General features: G+C 36.8%; 1 protein-coding gene across 2 annotated transcripts in view; it reads right to left on the reverse strand.

Moving 5' to 3' along the window:
* Window positions 1-13,566, reverse strand: part of LOC148939972 (citramalyl-CoA lyase, mitochondrial-like) — a 73,868-nt gene that overhangs the window by 11,317 nt on the left and 48,985 nt on the right. For both annotated transcript variants that reach the window (XM_089105787.1, XM_089105788.1), the window contains exons 5-6: window positions 5,691-5,804; window positions 123-301 (exon numbers count right to left, since the gene is read on the reverse strand). In XM_089105787.1, coding sequence (XP_088961913.1) covers window positions 123-301; window positions 5,691-5,804 — 293 coding nt within the window. The remainder of the gene's footprint in view (window positions 1-122; window positions 302-5,690; window positions 5,805-13,566) is intronic.

Below are 13,566 nucleotides of genomic sequence, written 5' to 3' on the forward strand. Positions count from 1 at the left end.
AAGTTGAACAAAATCCTGCCTTCTGGGCACCCTAGCAACTCACCCCTCCCTAAACTATGCATACGATATTGCCTACAGAAAAAAAAAAATTACTTAAAATAAATAAAACCCTACATTTTTACCTTTCCGGTGGCTTGGTGATCTTCAAATTCAGCAATCAAATCTCTAGCCCATTGGATTTTTTCCTTAGAAGGAGAAAATGCTTCGTTTACGACTGAGATTTGATCAGGATGGATAACTTGTTTACCAGTAAAGCCCATCTTGGCTCCTTCAATGGACTGCATCTGTAAGCCAGCGAGATCTAAAAACAGATTCAGTAAGCAAATACTATCGTCAATTATCGGTAGTATGTAATTATGAGTAACATAAAAGTGTCGTTAATAAATAAATATTATCGTTAATTCGTCAAAAATTCCTCGATCTTTATGAACAAATTCGAAGAGCGTACGTCACGTTTTTTCTGAAAATGATTTGGAAAGCGAGAGGCGCTTATTTACTGGGTCTTTAGTCATTGGTCACATTAGCAGAGATAGGAGGTATTTGCTTCACAGGAGGTAGGGGAAACCAGCCAATATTGAGTCGAAATACTTCAGTAGCAATTGCTCAAGGCTATTTCACATAATTTGACTGAACTGAATTTTATTGAATTCTATTTAGCTCATCTAATAGTTTTACCATCTAGGATGAAATGAAAACAGGTCGTCCCCGAACGGGGTGAGATTATGTCATAAGGAAATATTTAAGGTAGGGAAACTGAAAATTTTGGGGAGGGTGTAAAGAGGGGGGCGTTGAATTGACTGGGATATATGAGGAGCGTGCGTAGCCAGGGATGGCTTGAAGGGGGGGGGGGTATTTCACCCCCCTGGTTTTGCGAAGTCATATAAGTAGTTTATTTGACCTCATTGAGGTCCCAGGTGCTCAATTCTAAGACAGTCTAAGTCGTATTTCCCTCTCCTGGAAATACTTAAATTTTCAAACTTCTTGGTAAAGAAATGGCTGCTTTTCACAAAACTCAACTTCATTGTAGATCCAATACCGAATTTGCTTGTAAATAAAATAGAGTCGTTTTATTTGATCGTTTAATGCTAATGTTCTAATGTCGTTTTTCAAGAGTCCTTTAAATTAAACCAGGTTCAAAGGGACCGGACTGGTATCAACTCATGCCTTAAAACCTGCTTATGCACGCGTATGATTTGCCGGTCGTTCAGATCGAGCCCTTCCTTTTTGTGAAGTCATTTAAGTCGTCTATTTTGGCCTTATCCAGTTCCTAGGTGCTCAATTCAGTCACGGACAGTCTACACTATATTTTCCTTCGCCTGAAAAGAATTTGGGATTTTCAGACTTCTCAGTAGAGAAATAGTTGATTTTAGCCTTGCTTAGCTTCAGTCGTAGATACCGAAAACTGAATTTACATGTTAATAGAACAGAATTGTTTCATTTATCGTTGACTTATTATTTCTGTTAATCTCGGATTTAAACAGAGTCGGTTAAGTTAAACCGGTTTTAAATGGACTGGTCTGGTAGCCTAGCAACTGGCCTTACAAATCTGTTTATACTCGCATATGATTTATTTCTGTCCGAAGGTCCAGAACTTTGAGAAAATTCAAATGAAGCCTGACAATATAATATGAACAAACCGAAAGCAAGAGACAAGGTTGTGCGCACGTATTGTCAGTCAAACTTTGACTACGAGTGGAAAAGAAGGCAAGAAATTTCTAAACACAATGGAAAAGTAATTAGAATTCAAAGATAGGGAGCTCCACGAGACCCTTTCAAAGCAAGTGTATACAAGAAGAAAAAAAAGCTCCATTACAATACGAGGTCGAGAGAGATGCAACGCTTGAGAAGGACAAGCAAGACTTGGCTGTATACCTAGAATTTTATTTCCCCTAGGACAGGAGTACTTTTGAAAACTCTGGGATAGCTGATTTAAGTCAGGAGGTAAGAATTAGCCTAGGATGAAAGTAATGAGCAACGTTAAACCTTCTAACGACCAGAAATTAGATTAGGAATTATTAGATAAGAATGAATAAAAAGATTTGGAGGAATAATTAGATAAGAAATTAGATAACGACCAGAAATTAGAATGCTCCAAATGTGTGCCTCCGGCTCTTTACGGTAATTTCTATGTCACGCCATCGATCAACACATATTGTGAGAAGGAGTCAAATATTGGGCAAGACGTTTCCGATCAAAGACCCAAGAAGATATTTTACATGTTTTACCAAGCTGGAATACATTATATCATTAGTTGTTGGTTCAAGTGATATTGTTAAGATTGTCTAGGAAAATTTTACGTTGAATGGAAGAGATTTCATGGTGAAAATACAATCTACATCATCTTCTGTATTTGAACTCTGTAAAGAGTTAACCGTCAATTTCACTGAAAAATTTCAACAATTAGTGGAGTTGTTGTTGAAAGTTGCAGTAACGATTTTGAAAGTATACTTCACAAGGGTCCGGGAATAAGGAAGCCAATCTCTAGCGAAAACCAAAGAAAGTACCTTATTTCATGTGGTCTTAATCAATTGAAGCTGAGTGTATTCCCAGTTGATCCTTCAGTAAAAAAAGATATAGAAGTTGAGTTTTTATCCGGGATGGTATGAGGATCACCAGTTTTTAGAATACAATATTGAGAAATACGAGTTGCTGTCTTCTGCTTCGTGTGTTTCCTTTTCTCTAGTGGTAAAAGGAGCAACCAATTCGAAAAAGCTTGGGTGGAAGCCGATCTGCGGCAATTGCACAAAATGAAGAGCAAAGAAAAGGCGAAGAAAGGAAAAATGACATGTAATTTTTCTTCCGAGTCACAAAAAGCAGCTTTGTCCTATTTTTGTCACTTCGTCAATAACAGCAGTCATGTGGATTTTTTACTTGATAAAAGTGCTCGAATTAAAGTTTTGCAGCAAGTAAAAGTTAAAGCGACTAATAGATTTTTTTTTACGTTAAAAGGACCCTAGTAAGACGCAGCAACTTTTTTCAAATTTTTCAACTTCTAGTTATATATGTGGCAGCTGTTTATACCCGATATAGACCATACAAATTCACCTATTTACCCACAATTCCTCAGAACGAGTTTCTTTCTGCAGAGTTGACTGTCTTTCAGCAGAAACCAGGAAGAAGATCCTCGACGAAGTTTTGGATGAAAAATCTAATTCTGTGGTACGATACCTGATGCTTCATATTCTGATAAGCTAGCGGACGTAATCCGCAATACCAGCTCGGAAGGAACACATAGAAAAAAACTATTACATGCTAGCGAGGCTAATGACGAAACCAGCCAGGATATGGCAGAAAGTATAATAGGAACATTGTCAAGGAGAGGAATTCCATTGGATAAACCAGTCTTAGGACTTCCAGTCTTAGGACTATGACTATGCAAGTGCGATGTCTGGTCAATTTAATGGAGCCCAGCAGAAAATATCTGAACTTCGTGATCGCTGTGTGTCCTATACTTCTGACAGGCCCACAGACTAAACTTTGTTATAGAGCATAGCGGTAATTCATCTCTTTGAATACTTGAGCTTTTCAATATCCTTGACAAAATATATGTGTTCTTCTCTTCATCTAAAGAGCATGTTGCCACCCTTAAAGGAAAAGTCTCTTCGATTGAAAACAGCCTTGATCTCCAAATCATGGACTCGGTAAACTGTAAGGGCTGAAACCATACAAGCAGTAGTTACTTAGTTTGAAGTACCAGTTTCAGCCATTTACGAAACAAAACACATAAAGAACACCGATGTGAAGTTGAAGGCACAAGCTAGCGGCCTTCTGAAAAGGACTCTAGACTTCGAATTTATCGTTGCCTCATCTTTATTAAAAAATCATGTACAAAATCAGAATAGCAACAGAAAAACTTGAGGAAGAGAGGTATCAACATCATCGACGCAATTGAGATGCTTTAAGCTACGAAGAACTTTTCGAAAGAATAGTAGAGGATAAAATGAATAATTTCATTTACAGTGCAAAAGTTTTTGCCAGAATGAGAGAAGTCGATCCAGAGGCAGATTTCGTCAGACGCCATGGACCCTGTTGTTTTGACAGCCGAGCTCAGAGTCAAGCCAAGATCTCACTGTATCAGTTCTATAGACAACATTTTAAAATCCTGCGTAAAAGGTTGACTACAATGATAGGAGATAATCTCAGAGCCTGCCTTGTCAAATTCCAGCCATTTTGATCCTAACTTTAGCCTTAAAAAAAAGGTTTCAGTCGCAGATAATGAGCTAGCAATAACGTTTATTCCAAACCAAGAAAGACTTCTAGATTCTATTGCTCTTCAAGTAGAGCTTGAAGTTCTGTTTAAATTTTGCCATGCCGCTACTCTCAGCCTAGACGAAAAAAATCGCCGGCAACATCAGGTTAAGTAAGCCAGTCGCCTTTGCAAGTTGTCTGTGACAGCACCTGTTGCAGTTGTCGCTGCCGAAAGAACATTTAGCAAGCTTAAGTTTGTTAAGAATTTGCTGAGAACTGCCATAGTTTATTTTGACTAAATTCCTTTTGTTGTTGACAAATGAAAAAGACCTTACCGATACTATTGACTTAAACAAGATTGTCCAGCGGTGGTCCACTTTAAAGAACAGGCAGTTACAAAATAGTTGTCCTTAGTTACACTTGATGTATTCCGTTTTAGCTTCTTGTTTGTCTTCGTAGATAAATATAAATGACAGAAGATTAATTATAATAAATATTCGCGGAACGTATAATGTGACCTAGGAGTCATTTAAATGATAGGATCTCACCCCCTCTGGCCTTGGTTCTTGAAGCCACCCCTGTGCGGAGCTGTGTTGGCCTCAGGTGGCTTGGTGCTTCAATGAGTTGTAGTAGTAGTAGTAGCAATAATAATTTTACCAAATTGAAGCCATGTTTATTCAATTGCGCCTAAGGATTATTACAGGGCTTTCCTCCGTCGTCGAAGAACCTTCTTATTTCCATCTATATCTTTTTCATTTAAATCTTTGAAGACCATCTGAAAAAGTTAAAAAGTTTGACGTTTCAGTAAAACTAATGAAAAATGAGACACGTTGTAACAAAGTTTAGGTTAACCTGGAAAATACCTGGAACTAACCAGAAACTAACCTGGAAAATATTCTTCCCTTGGTCCTTGGTCACTAGCTTTTACTATTAGTAAAAGCTGCAATTTTTATTGTGATTATTGTACATGTTTCAGGTTTAATAGCACATATCAGTCATGCAAATACGCAAAAGGAGAGAGGGGATGGAGAGGCTTCAGACCTGGATTCTTCCCCTGATATCTCAGGATTTTTACAATTTTTTTCAATATTTCCGTATAAATTTGTTATTTTTAGACATTTTTTATTGGCGTTTTTACAAGCCCATACCTTTCTACGTGCTAGATATCAGTATTATTAGAGTGTCATAATTTGGGTCGATAAAACGTAATAGTATACAGTGTAGATCACGAGTGTAAACAAGTGTATAGATGACCCTTTTCCTACAGTGGTATTATTTTTAACGTCTTTATTTCTTAGACCATTTACTTCCTACCATTTACCATTCATCTATTGGGACTATGTTAGAGCTTAAATGGAGTCTCAATCTAAAAAATTAACGAAAAAAATTTTGATTAAAATTTTGCGTTTTACTGTTATTAGGCCAGCTTAGCACATTTCGGAGGAATTAATCCAATTTCGATTTGGATCAATTTGTACCAGGTGATTAAATAAAAATTGTACCTTTATAGTTTATATGTACCATGTCGATAGCTTGTAGTTGAAACGCTTTGGCAACGGTAACCAAATATTGCCTAGCGTAAAGTAATTCCTTTGCGTCTTCTGTTCTTGTAGCACCTAAAAAAAACTAACAGTCCTCAAAAATAATTTTTTTTTCTGCAATATCTACAGGCAAACGGCGAGACAAAAACACAACAAGAGCTTATAAAGTATTTAAAACAGAGCTATGTGCTCCTTGAAGCAACTGAAATAAATGTGTTCTTAAGTCTAATTAAATTTAGAGTTGCAAACCGTGCGAAACCGACGAACAGAACTATGTCTCCGATTTGGCAATAATACAAGAGTAAACTTCTGGAATGGAGGAAATATGCTCGAATCCTCCAAATCATCAAATACATCCTCCCCCCTTCTAGAACACGAAAAGTCCCGAATTCAACATATCATGGTTGCATGGTTGCATGGCTGCAATCTGGTAAAGAACAAACCATGGCTCATAGAAGCTGACATTTGAAGAAACTATCTTGTGTTAAATATTTTCATGCAATACTATTTTAAGAACGGTAATTTTCAGTCAGATTCAACTGAACAGTAAATTTCCAATTCCGAGAAGAAATTTCTGAGAATTTCGGAAGAGCTTGAAACCCTCGAAAAATATGTCCGACTGCCACAAAAAGTATACCTTTGAAACCGTCGTTTTCGAAAAGCCAAAACTGAAGGTTTAAGGCACCCCCCCATCCTTCAAAACAAGAAAAATCTTTTTTACCACTGTTGTTTCCTTTTCTTTCTTTGTTTTCCCATAGGGGGGGGGAGAGATTTTATCAAGATAGTGGTCATACAAATATCAGTAGAGGTCTCCTTTGAACAGAGATGAAAAATATGTAATAACCTTTTTCAGGAACGAAGTATATCTCACCGCAGCAAGTGCCGTTATCTGCCGCAAAACAAGATTTTTAGCCGAAATTTGGTTAAAATGCAGGGGACTGCGAATTCCAAAATGGTCAAACGATGTGTCCTGCATGACTTGCCGAGAAAAATCACATTTTGGTATGGATAACATGACTGTTATGTCTGCAGTGGCTTTATAGTAAACACTATCCAGTATTAGCCAATAGCGAAAGACTATTTACAGCAGGCTGTGCCAATTCAAAGGATCATGAAAAATACAGAACTGACAGTGAAGAAACTAAGGATTGATAGCATTTGATTAAAGTTCATGTCTCATAAACCAAAGGAGTTAGCAGGCTTGCAGAACATACTCTCAGAGGCAGCGTCTATAGTAATCAATTAAAAAAAAAAAACTTTCAAAGAAAAAATTTCGAAGACAAGTAAATAGCCATATTTGAAACCAAAGTTAAAAAGGAATAAAGCGATACAATAATTCAAATTTTAAACAAACGAGACTCAAAACGAACAGAAATTAAAATGAATAACCAAGTCAAACTTGAAACAAACAGAAATTACCACAAATAGGAACAGAACTAACGCCCCCAAAGCCTTCTAAAGGCAAGACCACCATTTACGTTTTACTGAAAACAAAATATACCTTAAAGGTTTTCTCTTTTATAACATTAATACAAAAAATTTAAGAGACTTCCTGGAATAAATATCATTATTGTAGGCAGCACAATATGCGTGAGGAGCGAAAACACTTCGCTCTTTACTATTGTTTTTGTTATTTTTTTTTACTATTATCTAATTATTATTTTTGTTTTCACCAGGCAACTTTGTATGGAAGAAGTGGTCGTAGATACTTTGGAGTTGGCTGATTCGATCAACATTTTAAGAAATTTAAAAATAAATTTCTTGTGAATTAATGTCTCGATTTATCAGTAGTTGTACCGAACCAATCGTGCTCAAAATCCTCCTCAGGGCCAAACTGTGGTGTTTTCTTTTGTGGATGGTGAAATTTTCCCCACAGTAGAGTGCAGACGGTCTTGTATCATATTACCATCTTTTTCCTGTTTAGCTTAAAGCTTATTCCAATAGGCAATGCAAAGAACTCCCCCTAAAAAAAAGTCCCTCCGGATCCCACCCAAAATACTAATGAAATTGATCCATTTTTGCCCCATCTTGGCTGGTCAAGCTCTCTATCACAAAGCTCACATGACAGCTCAAATTATGAGAAAGGTACGACGATCAGTGTTGAAGCTAATGTTACCACAAATGATAATATCTTTCAAAGGGTCTATTCTAGGAGTTCCAAAAAAAGGAAAAAAACATAACCAATGAAAAATAATTCCCTTTCTCCTGTTCAAGTTTTTCTTTCCCTAAACTAAGACATTTAACTCAAAATTTACCCTAATACCCCCTTTAAAATAACAAAGATTACTACAATAAGGGTTGCAATTTTCAAAATGTTAAAATCAATGTTTTCTCTCAACATTCACCGCGATGGATCTTTGCTAATAGATTTCCAAGATCAGAAATCAGCAGATATAATACTTAATCTAAAATCTTTTCTGAATACCCCAATTAATTCATCTAAATGGAACCAAAAACAATCCCCAACAAAAATAGTAGCATATAATGTTCCCCTAGAAATACCAGTTCAGGAGTTAAAAGAAGGGCTCTCAGATAGGGCTGGTAACACAATCCCTGTAGAAGATGGGACTCAACTGGGTAAACCCAACTCTAATGGATTAAAAACAAGTAGATCTTTCTTATTTACACTGAAGGAAAAAATTAATATCCCAGAAAAGTTATTCCTATTTGGGCAAATCAAACCGCACAAGGAATACAAGCCAAAGTCAGTTGTCAGAAGTGTCTGAAACTGAGACACATAACAAATAAATGCAATGAAATTCTCCTAGCCTGTAGTAATTGTAAAGGCTCCCATCCTAAAGAGTTGACAACTTGCAACAACACTCAGCCTGCAGGTATCAATTGTAAAGGCCCACATGAATCCACCAATAAATCACAATGCCCTGCATATAAGAAAAGAGCACTAACACTCCAAATAGCAACAGAGAAGGCCATTCCATACCCTTTTGCAGCTATGGAAGCAAATACTGCCCAATCACACCAAATAAAACCTATGTTGAAATAAAATAAAACTCCCAAGTCAAACATTCCCAATGCATCAAGTACTCCTTACAAAACACCATCCTTTAAGCCGCTTTAGCTCACATCTCTATCAGAAAGAATCACCAAGCCAACAAGCCTCCTTGCCTAGTGAGATGAGGGCAGTCTGGCACCCCCTCTCAACAAGAAACAAACAAGAAACACTACCAGGAATTAATCCCTTAACTGACAAATTGGATGCACAACCAAACATGCAAACCCCTAATATATGCTTATTCATTCTAAACTGCAATGCAGTTCAGGGCCATGAATATAAAACAACAACAGAAAACAAAAATCATTGCTGAATTGGCAAAAATCTACATGCCTAAACATATGCTCATTCAAGCAAAAAAGATCTGGCCTTACTATTAACAAAGCTGAACATTGATACACAGTCAAATGCAAAATAAATCAGCAACACAACACATATCAATACTCCAGTGGAACGTAAGATCATTTACTGAACATAAGTTAAATGAATTAATATCTTTTATGAATAATAATTCCATCAATATTGCTTGCCTCCAGGAAATTCATTTAACCCAAAATCAACAAATTAAGTCTCTGGGATACACTATCCTGAGAAAGGATAGATCATCAGAGAGAAACGGAGGTGGAGTAGCTTTAATAGTTAAAAATAATATAGTATTCTGTGGCATCAACTTTCCAGATTTTGTAAATGATGTTGATGCAATTGGTATCAGTGTTTGGCTGAATAATACAAAAACTTACATAATAAGCTTTTATAACCCTAATGGCCAAACTACAGATGCCATGGATTTCTTGAGCTATATAAATAATTCTAAAATGTTGAAAAATATCATTATTTGTGGAGACTTTAATGCCCACAGCCTTTTGTGGGGGAATAAACCAGCAAATAAAGCTGGTAGTTCATTGAGCATATGACTTCAAATAATAATGAATTAGCTGTTGCTACCCCTCCAAACCTGAATACATATTTCAACCCCAAAAGTGGCAGTTTCTCTACAATTGACCTACAAATTGTGTCATTAAATATTTTGAATAAAATTTATATAAATAAAATTGATAGTCTATGTACTGACCACTTTGCCATAGTTTGCTCCCTAAACGAACCTGCTGAAACCCTTTTACATACCTCCAATTATATCAACACTAAAGCAAATTGGTCTATGTTCCAAAATAAGCTAAATGATGAAATTACAAGTTTCACCCAAAATTCATGCATTTCAAACGCAACAGTTGACACACAAGCTGAAGTTTTGGCATCTTTATTAATAAATGCAGCTAATCATGCTATCCCCAGCACCACACCCAGGAAAACCTTCCCTAAACACATTCCCAAAGCATGGTGGACAAATGATTGCCAACATAAATGGAGAACAAAAAAGGCAGCTGGGAGAACATTCTTAAAAAAACCATCACCTGCTACATATTTAAAAAAATTACAAGCAGAATCTAATCTAAAAAGGACCATAATAAATGCTAAATATAACTACTGGAATAATTTTGCAAATAATATCTCCAGAGAAACACATGAGCCAATTACACATAAAGTCATAAGCCACATCTGTGGGAAAAAGACTTCCCCCAACCCACTCCTGTATGAGCTTATAAATAATAATACCCATTATGACAATTATAATGAAAAAGCTAAGCTATTTGCCACTCTTTTTGTTAATAAGCTAACATCAAATAATTGTAGCAAAATGCCCCCAATTCCTATGAACCCAAAATACCAACCTCGCCCAGGATCCGAGTATATAACCAGTCCATTTTCAGTCCAGGAAATGAATAATGCAATACATCATATTAGGACCAAGAGTAGCGGCAGCTATGACAATATACACCCCACATGGATAAAGAATCTGACCGCTTCATACAAACAGGAGCTTCTAAATTGTTATAATCATGCTTGGGCTTCATCTACATTCCCCAATATCTGGAAATGTTCGTCCCTACTACCAATCCTAAAGAAAAATAAACCCAAAAATAACCCTGAGTCCTATAGGTTCATAATGACTACTCCTGTGATGGGGAAAATAATGGAGAAAATGATATATTATCAACTCCTCTGGTTTGTTGAAAAAAATAAAATGATCCCTCACACCCAAACTGGTTTCAGGAAAAACCATTCCGCAACAGATGATTTCATAATGTTAACAAATGCAATAAATAAATCATTCTCAAAAAATATTGTCTTAGTTGCAGCTTTCCTAGATTTTGACGGGGCATACGACAATGTGAACCCCCAAATCCTTTTTATTATACTGGCAAACCTTGGACTACCCTCTAAACTAGAATCTTTTATAAAATCTTTCATAGAATTGCAAAGTTTCATTGTTTGTGTAGGTTCAGCCTCTTCATCCTAAAAGACAATAACCAAAGGCCTTCCTCAGGGCCTTCCTCAGTCCTCAGCTGCCTCCTCTTAGCCCTATATCTCTGGGACATGAACCTCCCCCACACGAATCTACAATATGCTGATGATCTGGTACTATGGTCATCTGGCAACACCTTTGAGATTGCACAGTCAAAGCTGCAAAGGTCACTTTTCCAATTTGAAAGATTCTCTCACCATTCAGAGTTACCCATTGCACCCACCAAGTCAAAATAATAACCCAATTTCACCGAAAGCCAAATCATGTTAATGCACGATTAACTCTAAATGGAACAATTATTCCAGAAGATAACCATATTAGTTAACATGGACTCACGCTTGCCCAAAAAATTAATTTCCACCTCCACATTTCAAGCACAATGAAAAAATGCTGTAGAAAAACAATTATACTAAAAAGACTTCTTTTCACACCCTGGAGCGGTAAAGAGAAAACCTTACTCCAGTTCTATAAATCACATATAAGACCCCATATTGAATATGGGCTCATCGTCTATGGCGCATGTGCAAAGACCCAGATGCAAAAAATTGAAACAATACAAAACGATATAATACGTCTCATATCTGGTCTTAGGAAACCCACAAGCACCAAGTTTCTGCTTATGGAGAGTGGATTAACAACAATAAGGGAGAGGCGTAGCTTTCTCCTGATAAAATATCTTACAAAAATTGAATCAAATAGCTCACACACCCTACATAATTGGTTGAGAAATCCAGCCATTTATAGAGGCATTGCAGATGAGTATGCCAATATTCAGAAGAAGTTCCTTGTACTCACAAAGTCTATTACACCTATTTTCCCCCAATCCGCTCCATGGAATTGGTCAATTCCCATAATAAATACTGATTTCTCAAAGTGGACTAAAGATTTAACCCCCATCACTTATGTCCAGAAAAAATTTGCTGAACTTAATACAATTACTTATAAAAACCATTTCCAAATCTTTGTTTATGGGTCCAAAATGAATGAAAAGGTAGCAAGTGGTGCCTTCCTTCCTCATCTGAAAATTGCAATGGGTGAGAGATTGTATAATAATGTATCTATAATGTCTGCAGAATTAGATGCCATAATCATGGCATTAGAACACCTTATAGAAAATATACCCTTGATTGCTAATTCAAATAATATTATAGTTTATTCTGACACTTCATCAAGCCTTGAGTTGCTGTCTTCAGCTCCTCAGTATAAGCTGGTTATTGACACTTATCATTGTCTTAGTATTATCGATAATCTGACTTCAAGTGGCATAAGAACTTATCTTTAGTATATTCCTAGCCACTCTGGTATAAGTGGTAATCATTAGGTCGATGAAATAGCAAAAAATGCTATAAATATTGACCAGCCAAGTGGGAGACCAATCCCCATTAGAGATATTTACCGATGAAGACTATCCGATATTATGTTTCATAAGAAAAATCCACTTTTTCCCCCTTTCCCAATAAGTATTTTTCTAAAATTTATCATAGAATTGGTTCTGGAACAAATAGACTAGACATTCTTGCATTCTCGTTTCAGTTTCCTAATTCAAGTGGTTCAGTTACCCTGTCCCCTCTTGGCAGGTATGGTATAATGAATTAATTAAACATTTGACCACTGCCTATTTGAATGTAATATGCTGACGTCTGCACAGCATACTTTACATTGTAAACTGTTAAAGTGCTTCAAACACCAAAAATCTCACTATTAGCCAAGAGCCTAGCCGACTATACCTGCACACAGAGCACAGAAATCGATATCTATCATCTTATATTTGAACTCCTTGAGTCAAAAGATCTACTGAAAGATATCTGAGAATATCAAATAAATAAGAGACAACCAAGCCAGTAGCTCTGTAGCTCACAGAGTGAAGCATATAGAAAAGGGCTAAATAGTATCAACTGAAAAGCCCGCCTGCTATGAAATAGAAGAAGAAGAAGATTCGATTGGGAATTGAACTTTCAATTTCTTTTTTATGGTCAAAAATGAATGGAGGACAAACAGCACCCTCCCATACCATTTTAGCCACCCCATCCCCTTAAGTCCCAAAGACTTACTTACTGACATCCTCATGTGGCTCCAGAAACACCGAAGGTATCAACAAGAACTCTCCAGTCTTTACAATATCCTGCTATTGCCAGTTTTTCTTCCCAGTCGGGTTTAAGAGACGTGCTAAGAGAGCGGAGACCAGATTGGTATATGCGGCGTAGGGTGTTCCTGGGAAGAGCCCTCGTCGTTGATCTTGTAAGCTGCCACTGGAGGGTTGAATTGGGAGAGCTATGGTCCCATTATCAAGATATGGCGCAGATATTGCCATCGCCTTAGGCAAATGATATCATTAATAAGAGGCTGGTTGGTCGTTATTTGATCTCCACATTCGAGACTCGATCTGTTCAGAGTATATTCAAGATTTTTTTCGAGGACATATATGTTCAAGTTGCTCAAAGACTAGCATCTGACACTCA

The sequence above is a fragment of the Artemia sp. Qi Xiang Cuo genome, chromosome 20 (assembly GCF_049724085.1).
Source record: "Artemia sp. Qi Xiang Cuo chromosome 20, ASM4972408v1, whole genome shotgun sequence".
In the NCBI taxonomy this organism is placed as follows: Eukaryota; Metazoa; Arthropoda; class Branchiopoda; order Anostraca; family Artemiidae; genus Artemia; species Artemia sp. Qi Xiang Cuo.